At 41.9% G+C, this 22,703-nt stretch overlaps 1 protein-coding gene across 3 annotated transcripts; it reads left to right on the top strand.

Moving 5' to 3' along the window:
- Positions 1–380: 380 nt before the first annotated feature.
- LOC113019590 (NLR family CARD domain-containing protein 3-like) lies at positions 381–22,470 on the top strand. 3 transcript variants are annotated; one of them, XM_026163362.2, is made up of 11 exons: positions 381–478; positions 2,112–2,227; positions 2,312–2,431; positions 2,530–2,649; positions 10,793–10,871; positions 11,549–11,777; positions 11,976–13,782; positions 14,732–14,905; positions 17,806–17,976; positions 20,006–20,052; positions 20,210–22,470. In XM_026163362.2, the coding sequence occupies exons 2-11, from the start codon at positions 2,139–2,141 to the stop codon at positions 20,737–20,739; spliced, it is 3,366 nt and encodes a 1,121-aa protein (XP_026019147.2). In that variant the 5' UTR covers positions 381–478; positions 2,112–2,138; the 3' UTR covers positions 20,740–22,470. The 3 variants fall into 3 exon arrangements, with proteins under 3 accessions (XP_026019147.2, XP_080155598.1, XP_080155597.1); XM_080299471.1 differs by lacking the exon at positions 381–478 and adding an exon at positions 581–963; XM_080299472.1 differs by lacking the exon at positions 2,530–2,649.
- The last annotated feature ends 233 nt before the right edge of the window (positions 22,471–22,703 follow it).

The following is a 22,703-nucleotide window of genomic DNA, read 5'->3' as shown; positions in this document are numbered from 1 at the left end:
CATTCAAACTTTGCTGCCATCAGTAATAATGCTTCAAATATAATCATCAGTGTTTGAGCAGCTATGATATCAGGGACAATCTAGACATGTGTGACAATACTGAACATGTCACATGACACACCTCAAACATCATGTGATCCACTCTCAGTCTGCACTTTCATTCATGACTTCAACAGGTTGAAATGAGCTTTGAACAAACATCAGTTCAGTGTTTAAATATTTAAACGCTGCAGGAAGAAGAACAACAAAGTGATGACGGATGTTTGTGTTCAAACAGGAAAACCGGCAGAAATAAATCACGACCTGCCAACAATATGGGAGTTTCTGAGGTGCACCTGAACGCAGCACACAGTGTTTCGATGCTCGTGAGTGTCCTCAAACGCCTCTCTGGGTGTTTCCGTCCTGCTCAAAGTTTACTTTCACTTTCCTGAGCTTCGTGGAGTGGAGCTTGTTGTTGGTGTGTGTGTTTGAAGAAACTGTAAGTTTGCTTTGTTTCCTCCTTTAACAGTTTGTCTTTAGGAACTTTACTGTTTGTTCAGCTCATGTTGGATTTCTTCACACAACAAACTGTGTTTTTATTTCAGGTCTCTCCATTAAAGTCAGTGTGTAATGTTTTTCAACGAGGTCGAATGTGTCCGCCATTTTCTCTAAGTGTGTGTGATCAGATAAAACACGCTGAATGTTGGCTGAGCTCGACCGGAGAGCTCCGGGACTTTTTATTCGCAGGGACAGCAGCAGACGGAGAGCGGACATCATAAACGAATGTTTTGTTTACATGTGTGTTAGATATAGATTCAACTTGTTCTTCAAAAAAGAAGAAGAAGAAAGTGGAGACATCAACTGTTGGCTCCGCTCCAACCCTCCTGAGCTGAGCTTCAGGTTTAAGCCCGCCTCCTTCCAGGAAGCAGCTCACCTGTGTGTCCGTGTTTAGTGTCCGGGTGTGGCGTGGAGCCTGTAGTTGGTGTGCGTTTGAAGAAACTCTAAGTTTGCTTTGTTTCCTTCTTTAGCAGTTTGTCTTTAGCGTTATAACAGGACGTGGGACATTTCTATTTACATAACATAAATCAGATCAGTGAATTAGGGTGCAAATCAAATAAACTGCTGATGTATGTTAGTCTTTATATGGCTCTGTTAAATAGCATGTTGTTATTGTTGATACTTACAAAGGTCAGCTGTGCTGCATGGGGTTACTAGTTTTGTTTGTTTGAACTTTTATGAAGTATCCTTGGCTAAAGCACCCAACATCATAAAAAAAGCTTGTTTCCCTCCTCATGAGTATGATGTCACATAGAGGAGGGAGCTGCTTGTGTTCTTTTTTCTTGGGTTTAACCCCAATAAGCAGCTCCCTCCACATTATAAGTCCTTCTGTATCTAATGTCTGCATATGATTCCTCATCTTCAAGCATGAGTATTTAAACTCTGACAGTTTTGCTTTGCTGTATCAAAATCCCAGGACCAAAAACATGTGAGGCTCAGCTTTGAGGTCCAAAGGGAGATCACATCTATATGAAGGCTAACATCATTTTTGACTTAAGTTAACTGAAATAGCTGTTAAAAGTTTGCTCACACACCATCAACATCCAACACACAAAAATTCAAAAGACGCTAAAGCGTGTTCTTCAAGTCAGAGAGCTGCTCAACATGTTTTCATGTTAGTGTCTCTAGGACTTGATAAAAAAAGCCCTGATTGAATTCACTACCCAGGTTAAGTGGAATGAGTGGAATATTTCCCAAACAGAGAAATCCAATAACAAAAGATAAGATCAGTTTCTTTTTTCTATCGTCTCTTTTCTTATGGTAGATTTATTTCTCTGAATCTCCACAGCATCAGGTGGAGGAGATGATCATAGATTCTGTTTATAGAACCAAACTCAGTGGAAAGGCCAGACTTTAAGGATAATTTAAAACACTTTCAGACATCAGTATATGTAGCCACTAAAGCTGGTAGGTCTGAATTTCCCACGAGAAAGTTCTTTCATATAAAAGGAAAAAGGAGGAGGTGAGCACTCAGGGCACAGAGACCCCCCCCCCCCCCCCCCCCCCCCCAGCACACATGATGAAAGGAGGATTTCAGTTGATGTGCACATGAATGATTTGTGTTTCCTCTGCAGGTAGAAAGTGTGTGTGAGCTGAGCAGCATGGATCAGTGTGAGGACAGAGAGGAGGGAGCCCCTCCCTCTAAAAGCACTCTGTGTGGGGAACATGAGAGCCAGACCAAAGCTCAGAGGTGAGATGACCATCTCTAACTGTGCATGACTCTTCTCCATGTCACAGCTCAGCACTCACATCACTGCTCCATCATTATTCACAGGAATAAACGAGGAACTAAATCCAAACATGAACCTGGACCCAGCTCTGTCTCCTTAAAGAGTGACCGGTCTAAAGCTGACATTATTGATTTTAAAGTCCAGCCTGTGTCTGCTGCAGAGAGGTGAGCTGTTAGTAACGTGAACTCTTTGATTTAACTGCTTGATGTTGTTGGACATAAACTGTAGTGCAAACACTCCACTGCTCCATCATTATTCACAGGAACCAACGGGGAACTAAATGCAAACATGAACCTGGACCCAGCTCTGTCTCCTTAAAGAGTGACCGGTCTAAAGCTGACATTATTGATTTTAAAGTCCAGCCTGTGTCTGCTGCAGTGAGGTGAGCTGTGAACTCTTTGATTTAACTGCTTGATGTTGTTGGATATAAACTGCAGTGCAAACACGTCATTCCCTCAATCCCCTTTAAACTGTCTCTTAAAAACAAGCCTTTGGGTTCTAAACAACTGAAAATCGCCTTAAGCAAACCAGAAGTAAAACATATTAAAAAAAAATTTGGTCTTCTCCAAAGTGGTTAATGTAGTTGTTTGGGATCCGGCTGAGGAACCTTCACATTACAAATTTTAATACTGCATGAATTACTGGAAATAAAATGCCACAACAGAATGAAATATTTGCTTTGTGAAGAAACACCAGTGAAATAAAGTCATTAATTTTAAATCAGGCACGTGTCCTCCTGCAGCGAGGTAATGTGTGTGTAAATGTTGCTGTGACTCAGTGTTTGTGAATAAATCTCCATCATGTTTAATGTCAGCTCAGCTCTTTTTCACACACATTTCTATGTTCATATGTGAAGCGGTGTGTGTTGGACTGTTTCAAAAAACACAGCAATCAGAATGTACAGAATGGATGTTCTAGGAGGTGTTTCTGTTGCACACACACCCATCATGGTCAAGTGCATCGAGTGGTTCATTATGAGGCATATTAAGGCCCTGCTACCACCATCTTGGACTCATTGCAGTTTGCCTATTGCCCAAACTGGTCAACAGACGAGGCCATTGCCACCACCCTACATTTTGCTCTCAGCCACTTGGACAATAAGGACACATGTGTGAATGCTGTTCATAAACTTCAGTTCAGCATTCAACACAGTCGTTCCTCAGCACCTGATTGGAAAACTGAGCCTGCTGGGTCTGAACACCTACCGTAACTGGATCCTAGACTTTCTGATGGAGAGGCCTCAGACAGTCCAGATCGGTAACAGCATTTCCAACACCACCACACTGAGCAATGGAGCCCCTAAGGGCTCAGCTCAGCCCACTGCCGTTCACTCAGCTGACTCACAACTGTGCAGCAATGCACGGTTCAAACTACATCATCAAGTTTTCCGATGACACGACTGTGGTGGGTCTCGTCAGCATATAGAGAGGAGGTGCAATAGTTAACGGACTTGGCAAATAATTTACAGCCAAAGTATTCACTCACTGTGTCTCTACTGTTTCATTAGCTTAGCTTAGCTCGTAGCCGACTCGTTAGCACCACGGCTTCTTCACCAGTTCCTCCTGCACTTTCTTGCTCATTGTGTCAGATGTTTAGTTACTCCTCGGCCTCCTTTAGCAGTAATGATACTTGTAACAAATGTAGCATATTTGCAGCTCTGGAGGCCAGGATTACTGAATTGGAGACTTGGTTCCCCCCCGATACACCCGTAGCTAGCCAGGCCCCTGTAGCAGGCCCCTGTGCAGCCGAAGATGGCGTAGGCCCCGCTACCTGTTCCCCGGCAGACCCCAAGCAGCTGGGGAAAGAGGGCGGCTGGGTCACGGTGAGGAGGAAGCATAGTCCTAAACAGAAGCCCCAGGTACACCACCAACCCGTTCATGTGTCTAACTGTTTTTCCCCACTCGGCGACACACCCGCCGGGGGTCAAACTCTGGTAATTGGTGATTCTGTTCTCAGACATGTGAAGCTAGAGACACCGGCAACCATAGTCAATTATCTTCCAGGGGCCAGAGCAGGCGACATTGAAGGAAATTTAAAACTGCTGGCAAACTGTAAACGTAAATTCAGTAAAATTATAATTCACGTCGGCAGTAATGACACCCGGTTACGCCAATCGGAGGTCACTAAAATCAATATTGAATCGTGTGTAACTATGTCGGACTCTGTAGTTTTCTTTGGTCCCCTCCAAAATCAGACCAGGAGTGACATGTTTAGCCACATTTTCTTCTTAAACTGCTGGCTGTCTGAGTTGTGTCCAAAAAACGATGTGGGCTTCTTAGATAATTGGGAGACTTTCTGGAGGAAACCTGGTCTTTTTAAGAGAGATGTCATTCATCCCATCCTTTGGATGGAGCAGCTCTCGTTTCTAGAAATATGGACAAATTTATTAAACCCCCCCCAAATATGACTATCCAGAGTTGGGAACAGGGAAACAGCCAGAAGCTTGATGTCTGTAGTGCACAGCTTCTCCCTCACAATGACTGTAGAGCACCAGCTGCTGTTTACATGCAGACATGCCGCCGCCATGTTGCTTATGGTGCGTTCATGGTCTCCGTCCAGATGAAGAGGTAGTGAAAAGCCATCAATGTGCAGCGTGCTGTCGTCATCACTCATGCAAGTGCTTGCAGCTCGTCCAGCTTGTTGCAGAGAGAACACACATTAGGTTAATGGACAGGAGTGCTCGTTGTTTGTGTGTCTCCCTCTTGAGTCTGGCTCTCACCCCTTCTTCTTTAATCCCCTCCTGGTTACCTTGTTTTTGTGAGTTTTTTGATTTCCGTGTCCAAGAGTATTTCCTCGCGAAAATAGTCTGTAGGAGCAGAGCGGAAAAGCCGGAGCCTGGGCTGCAGCTGCAGCTGAATGAGGGACTCTCTGGTGTAGGTGAGCCTTGGGGTCATGTCGAAGTGTCAGAAACAAGTCCACAAAAATGAGAAAAAGGAAAGAATACGAAATGTACAGAGTAGACGGCGAAAAACAACAATGGAAAGAGCATTAAAGTTAGAAAAGAATGCAAAACTGCTCAGCTGACCGGCCATTCGACCACACGAACAGTGACCTGGAACTGGAAACCTCAAATCACAGGCCGAGGGGGCGGTGTGGCAGCAATTTTTCACACCAGCCTATGTATAAACCTTACACAGAGTTTCTGTCTGATTTCTCAGACCTTTTATCTGATTTAGTTCTCAGCTCAGATAAAGTAATTATTGTGGGTGATTTTAACATCCATGTAGATGCTAAAAATGACAGCCTCAACATGGCATATAATTTTTTCATTAGACTCAATTGAAGTATCTCAAAATGTAAAAGAACCCACCCACCACTTTAATCACACTCTAGATCTTGTTTTAACATATGCATAGAAACTGAACATTTAACAGTGTTTCCTGAAAACCCTCTCCTGTCTGATCATTTCCTGATAACATTTACATTTACAATAATTGATTACACAGCGGTGGAGAGTAGACTTTATCAAAGTAGATGTCTTTCTGAAAGCACTGTAACTAAGTTTAAGAATATAATCCACCCACTGTTATCATCTTCAATGCCCTGTACCAACACAGAGCAGCGCAGCTACCCGAACGCTACCCCAACAGAGGTCGATTATCTTGTTAATAACTTTGCCTCCTCTCTATGTTTAACACTGGATACTGTAGCTCCTGTGAAAACTAAGGTCTCTAATCAGAAGTACCTGACTCCGTGGTATAATTCTCAAACACATACCCTAAAGCAGATGACTCATAAGCTGGAGAGGAAATGGCGTGTCACAAATTTAGAGGATCATCATTTAGCCTGGAGAAATAGTTTGCTGCTTTATAAGAAAGCCCTCCCCAAAGCCAGAACATCTTACTATTCATCACTGATTGAAGAAAATAAGAACAACCCCAGGTTTCTCTTCAGCTCTGTAGCCAGGCTGACAAACAGTCAGAGCTCTTTTGAGCCAACCATCCCTTTAACGTTAACTAGTAATGACTTCATGAACTTCTTCACAAATAAAATTTTTATCATTAGAGAAAAAATTACCAATAATCATCCCACAGATGTAATATTATCTACAGCTACTCTTAGTACCATTGATGTTAAGTTAGACTCTTTTTCTCCAATTGATCTTTCTGAGTTAACTTCAATAATTACTTCCTCCAAACCATCAACGTGTCCTTTAGACCCCATTCCTACAAAACTGCTCAAAGAAGTCCTGCCATTAATTAATGCTTCAATCTTTTTTTGTAAGTATGTTTATTGAGATGTTTTGATATAAGGAAAAAAGAAAGACACAAAAAAAACAAAAAACAGACAACATAACAACAAGGGCTAAAACACACAAATAAGACAAAATATTACACTGCAACGACAAAAATACTACTTCAACATCAGTTGAAGTAGTATTACTAGTAAAATTACTATTGTAAATTATTCAAAATTACTTCAACTGGCAATAAACAGAAATAAAACACTAAGGTGGTAGGCCGAGTTATTGGTGATCGATCAAACAGGACTTTGCTTTAATACATGGTCTAAAAATGGCTGCCACACATCAAAGAAATTACTAAGTTTGTTTGCTAATGTGTACCTAATTCTCTCCATATGTAGTAGAGCACTCAGTTCTGTTTGCCACATTTTGAATTGAGGTACAATATCCGACTTCCAGAGAGTCAAGATAATTTTCTTAGCAATTACCATTCCGAACAAAACTGCAGTTTGTGCAGCAGGGCTGAGGTGTAAAAGGGAAGAGTAAGTTCCAAACAATGCAATTATTGGGTCCGGCTCTAATGTGCAATTATAAATACCAGAAAAATATTTTAAAATGTCCAACCAATAGTTAAGCAATTTGGGACAAGTCCAAAATAAATGAGTGAGAGAGCCTTCTCCAAGTTTACAACGATCATATATCACAAATCCTGTGCAGTTTAGTTTTTGAATAATGAAGTCTGTGAAGCACTTTGAATTGAATTAACTGATGCCTTACATTTATAGAGCAAGAATGGATCCTACACAGACTCCTCTCCCACACCTCATCTCCTATTTGCAAACCAAGCTCCTCCTCCCATGCCATCTTCAAAAAGTCAGATTCAAAATTTAAATACTCAGAAAAAGCTTTCACAAAACCAGAAACCAACTTTTTAGAATCCGGGGAACTCAGAAGGAGTGTAAAAATTGACCCCTCTTCCGGAAGAGATGGAAAATTAAGAGTACTCTGACGAACATAGTTTCTTATCTGTAAATAATGAAAGAAATGTGATGCGGGGAGAGAGAACTTGTTCTGCAACTGGGTAAATGATGCAAACTGCCTGTCAATAAATAAGTCTTTGACAGTAATAATACCTTTCTGTGTCCAGACCTCAAAAGAGGCGTCTAAACATGAGGGTGGAAATGCATGATTACAATATATTGGAGTATGGATCGAAGTATCTGGTAGAGCACAACCTTTTTTGTTCTGACTAAAGATTTTAACGCAGTTCGAAACTATAAAATTATTGACCTTGGTTCGTGGATTAGAGGATGAAAAAAGAAGAGCAGGGAGGGAACTATTCTCAACCCCACCACTCTCTATGACCACCCAAGGTGCGGTATCGGCAGACATGACCTTTTTGTACCCTTCCTGCCAGTAAACAAGAGTTCTAGCATTTGCAGCCCAATAATAAAACTGAAACAGTGGCAGAGCAAATCCACCCTTAAGTTTAGACTTACAGTACATAGATGAACTTTTGATATCCTGTGAGTTTTAAAGCCCCAAACAAATGGTAATACTACTGAGTCGATCACTTTAAAAAATTGCTTATTCAAAAAAATTGGTAAATTTAAAAATAAATATAGAAATTTAGGAAGGGAAACCATTTTAATTACGTTAATGCGACCTACCATGGGAATAGGTAGAGCCCTCCATTTCTCAATGTCCTTTTTCAATTTTTCAACTTGTTCAAGATAATTCAACTTAAACATCGATTTAGGAACCTTAGGCAAAATAACACCCAAGTATTTCAATCTGTCTGTAATTTTAAAAGGCAAAACTTTCAAAATTGCAGTTAAAGCCACAAACTCACTCTTCTGCCAATTAATTGTATAACCTGAGATTTCCCCAAACGACCTCACCACATCTAAAAGTACAGGAACAGATTGCTCAGGATTTGACAAGAACAAAACAACATCATCCGCATATAAAGAAATGTAGTGCTTGATATTCCCCAATCGGACAGGGTCAATAGAGGGCTCATTCCTAATGGCTACTGCAAGAGGTTCAATAGAAATTGCGAAGAGCAAAGGGCTCAAAGGGCAGCCTTGTCGTGTCCCATGGTGTAAAAAAAGAAAAGGCGCTGATCTATCTTGGTTAATAAGAATGGAAGAAGAGGGATGTCTATATATCATATCAACCCATGATATAAACTGTTCGCCTAAACCAAACTTCTCCAGTACCGAAGCATATAGGCCCACTCGACCTGGTCAAACGCCTTTTCAGCATCTAAGCTCAGTACTGCGATCTTGGAAGCTCCCTAGTGCCTATGATACATAGTGTTCATCAACATTTGAACATTAAAGAAGGAAAACCTCTGCGGGACAAACCCAGTTTGATCCGGATGGATAATTCATCCAACATGTCCATTTAATCTGTTTGCCAAAATTTTAGTGAAAATTTTCATATCCAAATTCAACAAAGCAATAGGTCGATAAGAGGGACATTCTGTTTCATCCTTTCCTTCTTTCAATAACAAAGAAATATTAGCTTCATATAGCGTACGGGGAAATCTTTGAGTATGGAAAGAATGCTTAAACATTCTCAATAAAAGCGGGGCCAGCTTTTCAGAGTATTTTTTATACAGTTCAATGCCAAACCCATCTGGGCCTCGGGACTTTCCATTGGGGAATTACTTAATAGCTTTCGAAACTTCTTCAATAGTAATATCTGAGTTTAAAGCCTCTCGTGCAACGTCATTCATTTTCGGGAGATCCAGCTTCCCTAACCAATCAGTAATATTGCCCCATGATTTCGACATATAGAGCTCTTCATAATATTCTCTAAATCGCTCATTAATAGCTTTAGGGCTAATTAAAATTTCGCCTGATCTTGATTAAATTTTGTGTATAGCCCTACTGGCCTGTAGGCCTCTTAGCTGCCGAGAAAGAAGCTTATGGGGCTTATCTCCAAACTGAAAATGCTTCTGTCTGATCCTAAATAGCTGATCTGTTACTTGACTAGATAAAATTGTGTTATACTCAAACTTCCTTTTAATTATGTCTTGGAAAAAAAGAGGGACAAGAGGAGGCCTTGTGGTCCTGTTCTGTGTTAATTCAGCTTCTATTTCGAACAGGCGTTTCCGGCGTTCTTTTTTTTTTAACGAAGATTCAAAAGAAATAATTTCTCCTCGCATTACCACTTTAAATGTTTCCCATAAAATCGAATCAGAAACGTTTATCATTAGCTTCCAAGAAATCTGATATTTTAGTTGTCATAAATTGGCAAAAGGATGTCTCACACAGGAGTGACGGGTGAAAACGCCAGTAACCCTGTTGTTTCGTACCACAGAAGTCCAGGACTAAAGAGGTTGGAGAGTGATCCCAGATCAATATGTTATGATAAGTTGAGCATACAACTTTAGACATAAATTTAGAATCAAGCAAAAAATAATCTATTCTGGAGTACGATTTGTGCACTTATGAAAAATAAGAGTAATCTCTAATCTCTTAATGCTTCAATCTTAAATATGATCAACCTATCACTAATAATTGGCTATGTACCACAGGCCTTCAATCTGGCTGTAGTTAAACCTTTACTTAAAAAGCATCTCTAGACCCAGCAGTCTTAGCTAATTATAAGCCAATCTCCAACCTTCCTTTCATGTCAAACATCCTTGAAAGAGTAGTTGTCAAACAGCTAACAGATCATCTGCAGAGGAATGGTTTATTTGAAGAGTTTCAGTCAGGTTTCAGAGCTCAGCACAGCACAGAAACAGCTTTAGTGAAGGTTACAAATGATCTTCTTATGGCCTCTGACAATTATACATGGTTCCCTTAGCCTGAAACGCTCGCCTGATATTGACACTTAAGTATGGGTCTGTTGATTGATTTAACTGACTGGCTTCAAGTTCCACACCACATGGCCGCTGGACCTGCTAACCGGTCCTTCCTCGCTAGACTGCTATTACAATCACTGTCTTGCAAGCTCCATGACCTGGATGACTGAGAAACTACACAGAGAGTTATGTAGTTTCCAAGGAGTCAGGTATGGATGGCTAACTCTGTGCCTTAATCCTGGCAGGTTAGAAAACACTAATGACACATGTCATCTGTGTCATTACAGTTAAGATAATTAGACCATTGGAAATATTACAAAAGATTTACCAGTCTTTATTCTTGTAAGAGCTCCAGGTATTTAGTGGTGTAAGCTGTTTTTTTTCCTTTTCCATTTCTCTTCTTTTTTTCTTTTTCTTGTTTTTGCCAGCAGCATTAAGATGGTGTTTTCTGAGAGCCAAAACTCAGCATTTTCAAATATTGATCTTTCTCCTGTGTTGAACTAATTCTTCATGATTCCTCCACAGAGTGGGCCAGCAGAGCTCAGAGGTTCCCAGAAGTCAGTCTACCCAGCAGCATCAAACACAGCTGGACTCCATATTTATGGTCTGTACATGTTCAACATCTATTCTATTCAGTCATTTCTCAAAAAGAACGGCTATTTATACTTCAAACATATTGCAAGTATTAGTTTTTCGTAGTATTAATTGCAAGATAAGACAAGTTAGAAGCACAACTAAACACTGTTTCAAATAAACAATGAGCTTTAGCAGCTGGGCTGGTCAAAAAAATGTGTTTGTAATTTTATCTATACCCATGACCACCTTGACACATATTGCTACAGACATGTCCTTTAATTTTTGGCTGTCATGGTAGTGTCTAATAAACTATGTAAGCTGGATAAATGATTGGAAAACTTTAGAAAAAGTAATTTATCATATTATTATAGCATTTATTCCACTCTAAACAATGCAAAGTTGAGTTATCTGATCTCAGAATTTGATTTATTTTTTTGCTTCTTTTTTTAAACATTCCAATTTAACAACCTCCCTTGAACATACTGACTACAATTACCATGATGTAGCAATATTCACTCTGTTTCCAGAATCAAAATATGCTGTGGACTGCAACAGAAATATGATTATGACAACACCTTCATATCTCCTGGCTATTTCTGTCTGTTGTTCCTGGTCTCCCTCTGTTCATTGTTCCTCTCTTCTTCCACTGCACCACCAGTTGAGGTTGTAATGTAACATATTAATTGACACAATACTCTATTCCAGCTACTGCAGGACAACATCATCACTTTTGTGAAGAATGAACTGAAGAAGATTCAAAAAGTTGTCAGTCCAGATTATCTGAAATACTTGCCTGAAGGTCAGAGAACGGTTGAAGAGAAAGTGGGTGAGGACGAGGAGCAGAGGAATAGCAGCAGAGAGGCATTTGTGAAGATCACATTGGACTTTTTAAGGAGAATGAAGCAGGATGAGCTAGCTGACCTTCTGCACAAGAGTAAGAGGATTTCTATAAAGATTTAAGCTGCTGGTTGAACAGGTTGTTTACTAATGTCTAACCCTAAAGTGATAGTCAAACATAAATATAAAAATTCTGGACTGATATTTGTTGTCTATTCTGCTGTACAATGATGCGAATGTTGTTGTGATTTGGCGCTATATAAATAAAATTGAATTGAATTATTCTTTCTTTTAGGAACTTCTAATAGAGACGTCTATTGGAGTGAGTGTAAACTTAAATCTACACTAAAGAAGAAGTTCCAGTGTGTGTTTGAGGGCATCGCTAAAGCAGGAAACCCAACCCTATTGAATCACATCTACACAGAGCTCTACATCACAGAGGGAGGGACTGCAGAGGTCAATGATGAACATGAGGTCAGACAGATTGAAATGGCCTTCAGGAAACCAGACAGACCAGAAACAACAATCAGACAAGAAGACATCTTTAAAGGCTCACCTGGAAGAGATGAACCAATCAGAACAGTGCTGACAAAGGGAGTGGCTGGCATTGGGAAAACAGTCTTAACACAGAAATACAGCTTGGACTGGGCTGAAGACAAAGCCAACCAGGACATCCAGTTCATATTTCCATTCACTTTCAGAGAGCTGAATGTGCTGAAAGAGGAAAAGTTCAGCTTGGTGGGACTTGTTCATCGCTTCTTTACTGAAACCAAAGAAGCAGAAATCTGCAGCTTTGAAGACTTCCAGGTTGTGTTCATCTTTGATGGTCTGGATGAGTGTCGACTTCCTCTGGACTTCCACAAAACTACAATTATAACTGACCCTAGAAAGTCCACCTCAGTAGATGTGCTGCTGATAAACCTCATCAGGGGGAAACTGCTTCCCTCCGCTCGCGTCTGGATAACCACAAGACCTGCAGCAGCCAATCAGATCCCTCCAGAGTGTGTTGGTATGGTGACAGAAATCAGAGGGTTTGCTGACCCACAGAAAGAGGAGTACTTCAGGAAGAGATTCAGAGATAAGAAGGAGGCAAGCAGGATCATCTCCCACATCAAGAAAGCTCGAAGCCTCCACATCATGTGTCACATCCCAGTCTTCTGCTGGATCACTGCTACAGTTCTGGAGGATGTGCTGGAAACCAGAGAGGGAGGACAGCTGCCCAAGACCGTGACTGAGATGTACATCCACTTCCTCGTGGTTCAGGCCAAAGTGAAGAAGATCAAATATGATGGAGGAGCTGAGACAGATCCACACTGGAGTCCAGAGAGCAGGAAGATGATTGAGTCTCTGGGAAAACTGGCTTTTGAACAGCTGCAGAAAGGAAACCTGATCTTCTATGAATCAGACCTGACAGAGTGTGGCATCGATATCAGAGCAGCCTCAGTGTACTCAGGAGTGTTCACACAGATCTTTAAAGAGGAGAGTGGACTGTACCAGAAAAGACTGTTCTCCTTCATCCATCTAAGTGTGCAGGAGTTTCTGGCTGCTCTTCATGTCCATCTGACCTTCATCAACTCTGGAGTCAATCTGCTGGAAGAACAGCAAACAACCTCCCAGACACGTGAAACAAGAGAATCTGCAGAGACACACTTCTACCAGAGTTCTGTGGACAAGGCCTTACGGAGTCCAAGTGGACACCTGGACTTGCTCGTCCGCTTCCTCCTTGGTCTTTCACTGCAGACCAATCAGACTCTCCTACAAGGTTTGCTGACAAAGACAGGAAATAGTTCACAGAACAATCAGGAAACTGTCCAGTACATTAAGAAGAAGATCAATGACAGTCTGTCTGTAGAGCAAAGTATCAGTCTGTTCCACTGTCTGAATGAACTGAATGATCGTTCTCTAGTGGAGGAGATCCAACAGTCCCTGAGTTCAGGAAGTCTCTCCACAGACAAACTGTCTCCTGCTCAGTGGTCAGCTCTGGTCTTCATCTTACTGTCATCAGAAAAAGATCTGGATGTGTTTGACCTGAAGAAATACTCTGCTTCAGAGGAGGCTTTTCTGAGGCTGCTGCCAGTGGTCAACATCTCCAACAAAGCTCTGTAAGTAAATATGTACTCATTTTAAAGACTTTTGTAACAAAATGATACAGGGAGTGCAGAATTATTAGGCAAGTTGTATTTTTGAGGAATAATTTTATTATTGAACAACAACCATGTTCTCAATGAACCCAAAAAACTCATTAATATCAAAGCTGAATGTTTTTGGAAGTAGTTTTTAGTTTGTTTTTAGTTTTAGCTGTTTTAGGGGGATATCTGTGTGTGCAGGTGACTATTACTGTGCATAATTATTAGGCAACTTAACAAAAACAAATATATACCCATTTCAATTATTTATTTTTACCAGTGAAACCAATATAACATCTCCACATTCACAAATATACATTTCTGACATTCAGTCTCTGAGTATTGCACACCTTGTGCTCTTGGGCACTCCAGTGATGTTGCAGCTCTGAAATATGGCCAAACTGGTGGCAAGTGGCATCTTGGCAGCTGCACGCTTGACTTTTCTCAGTTCATGGGCAGTTATTTTGCGCCTTGGTTTTTCCACACGCTTCTTGCGACCCTGTTGACTATTTTGAATGAAACGCTTGATTGTTCGATGATCACGCTTCAGAAGCTTTGCGATTTTGAGACTGCTGCATCCCTCTGCAAGATATCTCACTATTTTTGACTTTTCTGAGCCTGTCAAGTCCTTCTTTTGACCCATTTTGCCAAAGGAAAGGACGTTGCCTAATAATTATGCACACCTGATATAGGGTGTTGATGTCATTAGACCACACCCCTTCTCATTACAGAGATGCACATCACCTAATATGCTTAATTGGTAGTAGGCTTTCGAGCCTATACAGCTTGGAGTAAGACAACATGCATGAAGAGGATGATGTGGACAAAATACTCATTTGCCTAATGATTCTGCACTCCCTGTATGAAGTGTATTTCTCTTGTCTACATGAAACAATAAAACTATTTTCAATAATAATTGTTTCAGACTAAGTGGCTGCAACCTCTCAGAGAGAAGCTGTGAGGCTCTGTCCTCAATTCTGACCTCCCCGTCCTCTAGTCTGATGGAGCTGGACCTGAGTAACAATGATCTGCGAGATTTGGGAGCGAAACTTCTGTCTGCAGGACTGGAGAGTCCATATTGTACACTGGAAACTCTCAGGTTAGAACTCAGACAGTCAAGCAGTCATTTACCCTTCAGAAATCAAAAGTGTAACTGGCTATTTTTCACTAACTGTAATGTGACCTTTCTATTCTTTTACATTAAAAGAAAATGTCTCGTTTGTTGGCATTCTATTCAACACAACCTCACGTTTAAATTGGCAGTTTCTTTGTTTTTTTCATTTTGACGTACTGCCTTAACACAACCTAAAATCTCACAAAAAACACTTAAAAACAATGTTTTTTATTTTTATTTTTTAGCATTAAATCACCAACATGTTTAAGAAATCATTTAAAACTTTAGCCGCTAATATTAACTAGAGCAAAAATGTACTGCTATTGAGTATAGTTTACCTTTCTTTCACTAGAGGAAGCCAAACGCACCATGACTGTAGTTTGCCATTCATACCACTAGATGGACTGTAGTTTCATATTCATTTCAATAGGACCAAAATTTGTGCAGAAATTTCATATATAAAAAGTATAAAGGGTTATAACCATCAAAAGTCATAGAACACCATTTGCGATCAAGCCAGACGAAACTATATAACATTTTAACATCCCTCCGACAGAAGACAGAGACGATATGTTATCTGGTTACCTGGTGTTTTTTTTATTTTTTTTTATTTATAAGAACAGTAACACAGGCTACCGTGAACCGTAGCCAATGCCAAAACTACAAGGGAAAAAATGTGCTCCCCTGAATCAAAACAAAAGTTTTTACAGAACCCCCGATAGAACCATGCCCAGAAAGCGACGCAACGTGTGCCGAGTTTGTGACACTGGAAAGTCCACAACGGCCTGAACTTTTTCAGTCACGGGCCATATCTGCCCTTGTCCCACTTGCTTGCCCAAATAGGTAATAGTAGCCTTCCCGAACTCACATTTAGAAAGGTTGAGCGTGAGGGAGGCATCGTTGAACCGCCCAAACACCTCAGAAAGTGTTGCGAGATGTTCAGGCCACAAGGTAAAATAGACAACCACGTCGTCCAAGTATGCCTCGCACTTAGACACTCCACACAGCACCTGCCGCATAAGGCGTTGAAACGTTGCGGGCACATTACGTAACCCGAAAGGCATCACTGTATATTGGAGGAAGTGATCGGGCGTTACAAACGCAGAGATCTCCAAAGCCCTAGGTGTTAATGGAACCTGCCAGTACCCCTTTAATAGGTCCAGCTTTGTAACATACTGAGCAGAACCAACACGATCGAGGCAATCTTCCATCCGCGGGAGCGTAAACGAGTCTGGTTTGGTAACCGCATTCACTTTCTGGAAATATTGTCCGCTATCGCTACCAGAATACAAGGCGAGCTCCACGCGTCATGACTGGAAATAGCAAGGCCATGCTCAATGAGATATTCAACTTCCTACTGCATCAAGCTCCGCTTTGTGGTGTTTACACGATAAGCGTGCTGTTTTATCGGCCTGTCAGTTTCCACCGTGATGTCGTGACACAGGACAGATGTTTGCCTACGGTAGTCAGAAAACAAAGGTTGATGAGCTTTCACTAACGCAAGGACATCCCTATGAGCAGGGGGTGGCAAATGAGAGCGGGAGGACTCCAAAGTGGCCAACATCTCGCAATTCCAATCTCCGAGCCCCCAGTATACAGCCACTTTTTTCCATCAAACCATCGTCTTGTGGGTGGTACTCTGTGGTGCCCAGAGCAAATTACATCACCGGTGGCGAGCTCTTTGGACACATAACATTTGAGCATATTAACATGACACACTTGCAACTTTCGCTTCCGATCAGGCGTTTTAATGACATAGTTAGTATCACTTATTTTCCGATCCACCTCATAAGGACCAGAAAATTGAGCTCGAATGCTAGACACAGTCACTGGAAGCAAAACCAGCACCTTCTCCCCCGGGGCAAGATTCTGAACCACGGATTTCTTGTCAAAACGTGCTTTCATAATGCCCTGGGCTCGCCTCAAGTGGTCGCGGGCCAACTGCACGAGAGAGACATTCCTTAAAAGCACACACATAATCCAACACATTATCCTCCACCCGATGCGATTCGGACAATAATTTCTCTTTAAGTAATTGCAACGGCCTGCGTACCGTGTGTCCAAAAACAAGATCAGCTGGGCTGACACGGAGGAATTCCTGCTTGGCTTCTCGAACGGTAAACAACAATAAGAGAAGCTAACTCAGAGGAGCGATTGCTTACGTAGCCCCCAAAAACATAACTAAACAACAATCACTTACCTCCCTGACTAACTAAACATGAGAAAACTGTACCCAACTGAAAAGGCGATCCACTCGAACTTCCTCATGACTTGCAGAGCAACACAGGGCATGTCGCAGCCCCAGCTGGTTGGGGTAAAACCGAGGATGGATGATTGCCGTCCTCAACCGCGCCGTCTTATACTCCTGGTGTACCATCTTTGGGATCCACCACTCCTGGAGGCGCACCTGCACACTCACATTTACATGTCATAATCCCAGCCCACGACGGCAGCCGTAACAGCAGTGTGTGTGACATTCCATCATTGTCCAACTGTTCTGACACACACACCAAACAAACAAACAAAAAATGTCTAAATTGCACACTACCTACTAACTGTGTAAATTCTCTGTTATGACTGGTTTTCCTTGGTCTATAAAAAAAAAATATTACAATATTACATATCAGAATTTGATGAAATTGTCTATTTCTTCTTAAACAAATAAAACAAATCTCACAAAGTTTTCTTCAGGTGTTTGAGGGTGCATGGGATTTATCCAACAAGTCTACATGTATCTTGTGGACTTGGCATTTGACTATCATTCATTTGTTTGTGACAAATAAAATTTGAATTTGAATGGGTATTTTATCCATAAAAATAATTGAAAATAAGCCTTTAGTGAAGTTTTAACAAATGTATTGGTTTTTTTGTGTGTGTTTATATAGTCTATCAGGCTGTCTGATCACAGAGGAAGGCTGTACTTCTCTGGCTTCAGCTTTGAGCTCCAACCCCTCCCATCTGAGAGAGCTGGACCTGAGCTACAATCATCCAGGAGACTCAGTCCAGAGTTTGTTGGCTGGACTGAAGGATCCACATTGGAGACTAGACACTCTCAGGTATGGAGAGAATGTCTGATAGAGGAGGAACAGTTGAAAACATCTGCTGTGTCCTACATTCAGTTCCTGATTGTTTCATGCAGATGTCACAAATGAAGGGAAGTGCTTGCTCATTACAGACAATCTAAGGAGCTTGAAAAGAGCAACTGGGCTTTTTCTTGCAGACATTTCATATGAGAAGCTTCTTCAGTTCTAAAATAAAATTTTGGAGAGACTTAGGTATTTAATTTAATTTAAAATTTGGTTATCCCTAAAAAGGGTCGTTGACCCATTATTAATTATGTGCCTCATCACATGATCCAAGGTAAGAAATAGATAGAAATGTTCAGCTGAGTCTTTCCCTGTAAAGGTAGCGGCCATCTCTGTCCCACATCTTGGGTAGCACTGCTCTGTTCTGTCAGGGTCCCATGTATGGGGTGGGCTATGTTGTCCAACAGGGATGACATCTTAGCCACCATTCTCCTTTCTCCATTCTTACTCACCACCTCCACTTGGTCTAGAGGGCATCCTAGAACAGAGCTGGCCCTCTGGATCAGGCTGTTCAGTCTCTTCCTGTCACCAGTAGAGATGCTGCCGCCCTAGCAGACCACACCGTAAAAGATGGCTGAGGCCACCACAGAGTCATAGGTCTTCAGGAGTGGGCCCTTCACTCCGAAAGACCTCAGTCTCCACAGCAGGTACAGCCTGATCTCCCCTCTTCTGTAGAGGGTTTTTAAATTGTGAGTCCAGTCAAGTTTATTGTTCAGATGTACACCAAGGTACCACAGCCTCAAAATGTCCATACCTTGGATGTTTAGTGGTTGAAGTAGAGGATGTTTTTGGTTGTGGAAGTCTACCACCAGCTCCTTGGTTTTTCTTGTGTTGATCTGGAGGTAGTTCTGCTGGCACCAGTCCTCAAAGTCACTGGGTGAGGTGTTCCGGAACATGCCCAGAACACCTTACCCAGGAAGCGCCCAGGATGCATCCTTGTCAGATGCCTAAACCACTTCAGCTGGCTCCTTTCAATGTGGAGGAGAAGCAGCTCTACTCTGAGCCCCTCCCAGATGGCTGAACTTCCCTACCCTCTCCTATCTCTAAGGGAGAGACCAGCCACTGTTCGGAGGAAGCTCATTTCCACTGCTTGTATCTGTGATCTTGTTCTTTTGGTCACTACCCACAGCATGTGACCATAGGTGAGGGTAGGGACGTAGATCAGACAGGTAAATTGAGAGCTTCACTTTTGCGCTCATCTCTCTCTTCACCACGACGGACTGGTGCAGCGGCTGCAGCACCAATCCGTCTGTCGATCTCCAGCTCCCTTCTCCCATTACTCACAAACAAGACCCCGAGATACTTAAACTCCTCCATTTGGGGTAGGAACTCGTCCCCGGCTGGGTACTCTGAACTGCAACTCGGCGCATAAGTGCAGATGACAATCAGGACTTGTTCCCTGAATCTAAGGTGCAGAGAACAAACCCTGTCATCCACCGGGAAGAACCCCAATGTACAGGCAGCAAGCCGAGGGGATAGTAGCATACCCACCCCAGCCCGCCAGACTGAGACAGAGTCCACCGCCTCTCCAGGAGACTGGTTCCAGAGCCCAAGCCATGCGTAGAGGTGAACCCGACTATATCTAGCCGGTACCTCTCAACCTCATGCACTAACTCAGACTCATTCCCCACGAGAGAGGTGACATTCCATGTCCCAATTGCCAATCTTTGTAGCCGGGGATCGGTCCGCCAGGGCATCTGCTCCTGGCTGTCTCCCGGCACACAATGCACCCGACCCCTACGGCACCTCATGCGGGTGGTGGGCCTGCAGGAGGATGGGCCCATGTCCCCTCTTCTGGCTGTGGGCCTCGGTAACCCTATCCGGGGCAGGATAAACTGTTGTCTCAATGTTTTCCTCATAAGTGTATTTGTGAAAATGTTGCACTGTTCCTTTATCAGTGTCTAACAGTATGTATATGAGAGCCATGTAATGTCCAGTTGTGTATGCTGAAAGAGACTGTGCTGGTCTGACACACCCCCCCCCCCCCCCCCTCTTTCAGGGTGGAGCCTGCTGGAGTCCAGTGGTTGAGACCAGGTCTGAGGAAGTGTAAGTGTGTTTTTAATGTGATTCATGAAAACAAAGCAGCACACATTCAACCATCTTCAAACTGTCACATCACTCATTTACATCTCTGATGTCAGGAGTCAATCAATGAACAGATGATCAATAACTGCAGCTGGATTGTGTTTGTTCTCTCCATCAGATTCCTGTCAACTCACAGTCGACGCAAACACAGTGCACACAAAACTCCAACTGTCTGACAGCAACAGGAAGGTGGCACATGTGGAGGAGGTTCAGTCATTTCCTGATCATCCAGACAGATTTGATTACTGGCCTCAGCTGCTGTGTAAAAATGGTCTGACTGGTCGCTGTTACTGGGAGGTCGAGTGGAAAGGAGGGGTTTATATGTCAGTGAGTTACAGAAGAATCAGAAGGAAAGGAGACAGTAAAGATTGTTGGTTTGGATACAATGATCAGTCCTGGAGTCTGATCTGCTACGATGATGGTCCTCATTCTGTCTGGCACAATAGCAGAGGAACATCCATCTCCTCCTCCATCTCTGTCTCTAACAGAGTAGCGGTGTATGTGGACATTCCTGCCGGCACTCTGTCCTTCTACAGAGTCTCCTCTGACAATCTGATTCATATTCACACCTTTAGCACCACATTCACTGAAACTCTTTATCCTGGGTTTAGATTCAGGTATCTTGGTTCCTCAGTGTCCCTGTGCTGAGCTGAGTTTAAAGTAGGGCTGCTCAATTAATCGAATTTTAATCTCGATTACGATCTGGGCTTTCAACGATCATTAAAAATGACCGAGCCGATTATTAGCCCCTCCCTCGTGCTTTACTCTCGCGCTGCTCCGTGTGGCAAATCGAGCGCACCTCTCTGCATTTCGAACACGCGTCACAACAATTAAGAGCAGCGGTCTCCAACCTTTTTTGCGTCACGGACCGGTTTATGCCCGACGATATTGTCATAGACCGGCCTTTAAGGTGTCGCGGATAAATACAACAAAATAAAACTAGTACCGGTACCGAAAAAAAGAAAATTTATTCCTAACACACGTGAAAAGACCCAGGAAAACCGAGTAAATGATAAAAATGATAACAAAATAACGCTGAAAACCGATAAAAACCCTGAAAACTATACATTTCACACCTGAGCCTCAACTCTCGCGGCCCGGTACCAAACGATTCACGTACCGGTCCGAGGCCCGGGGGTTGGGGACCGCTGATTAAGCGGACCCGAGGGAAGCTCGGAAAGCTCAGCCGAAGTTATTTGGAGAGGAGAGTGACTGCCATTGGTTGAAAAGAGAGGTAAAAAAAACTTCAGTGGTGTGGAAACATTATGGGTTTGAGGGGTCAGACGTGGATCAAGTAGACATAGTGTGTAAACTTTGCTACAGTGTTGTAGCTGCACCACAGAGCAACACTGCAAAGCTCACTAAACACAGATGTTTACATTTTTCATTCATTTTTATATTGCAAACATTTGCACTGTTATCAGTATTTGCACTATTTTATATTATTTTTTGACAATCTTTAAAGTCATTATTCAACACGTTGTTATTGTTAAATAAATATCTTCAAATAATCGAGATCTCAATGTCAGTGAAAATAATCGTGATTATCATTTTTGCCATAATCGAGCAGCCCTAGTTTAAAGAGTGTCTCCTGTTAGAGAAACACTCTGACTGTTGAACAGATAGTTCAGTCTGTACATGTCTCTCTTTCACTCAGAAACACGTTTTCAGATTCATGGATTCAATCAGTTGATGTTTGAAACTGTTCTAAATGATTCCTTGTAAACTTCTTCCTCTTCAGTCCTTTAAAGATGGAAGCTCCCATTATTACAGGATCCACATGTTGTTTTTCTGTCTTTTTACACTCAAAGTTTCAGAGTGAATATCAATATGTTGTTTTTCTCTGAAGCTCAGTTCACAACCAGCTCCTCTGCATTTTCAACAAGTCTGAGCTCATTAAAATGAATCCAAATGTTTGATTTCTCTTTCTTAATGGGATGTTTCCAAACTCTCCACATCTTTTACTCATTGTTGGAAGCTCATCATTTCAAAATGTTTCAGCCATATAAGCTGAAAATATTGGCTCAATTGTTTTGAATGCAGTTCAAGCAGAAAATGATTGTATTGTACTGAGGGATCATAATGCATGCGGCTTATCTAATAAACAGCAGACGCTGATTATTTGAAACTAGTCTTGTGTTTTTCCCATTAAGAACAAGAACATGGTGCAGGATGTTGGTAACAGCTTCGTTATCAAACTCTTAGAAACATGTAAATATCTGTGTTTAGCACTGCGTATGTTGTGTATCACTTTAGTTTGTATGAAACATGAAAAATATCACAAAGGGTCCTGGTGAAGAATATGCTGGAATTTGGTGACAGAGATGCTCTGTATCTCATTGTACAACTGTATAGTGACAATAAAGGCATTCTATTCTATTCATTCTATTCTTTGACGTCAAACTTTTAGAAGCCGTTTCATTGTTTATCATGCAGCTCTAGTTTGATAAAACGCTGCATCAAAAACACAGGAAATAATGTCACATGTTTATTTCCACAAAGCAGAATGAGTCTATTGCTGACAATAAGTGATGTTCAAACAGAGTGAGCATTTCTGAGCCCCCCAAAATAAACTGAGTAGTTCACTAAATGAAAAATGGACTGTGAGCTCA

The sequence above is a fragment of the Astatotilapia calliptera genome, chromosome 3, assembly GCF_964374335.1.
Source record: "Astatotilapia calliptera chromosome 3, fAstCal68.1, whole genome shotgun sequence".
NCBI lineage: Eukaryota > Metazoa > Chordata > Actinopteri > Cichliformes > Cichlidae > Astatotilapia > Astatotilapia calliptera.
Note: the sequence above shows the minus strand (reverse complement) of the source record. Positions and strands in the feature narration are given on the sequence as shown.

Coding starts and splice junctions, on each gene's coding strand:
- LOC113019590 (XM_026163362.2), top strand. CDS start 2,139: ATGGATCAGTGTGAGGACAGAGAGGAGGGAGCCCCTCCCTCTAAAAGC. Junction 2,228..2,311: donor AGCCAGACCAAAGCTCAGAG/GTGAGATGACCA, acceptor CATTATTCACAG/GAATAAACGAGGAACTAAAT. Junction 13,783..14,731: donor AACATCTCCAACAAAGCTCT/GTAAGTAAATAT, acceptor TAATTGTTTCAG/ACTAAGTGGCTGCAACCTCT.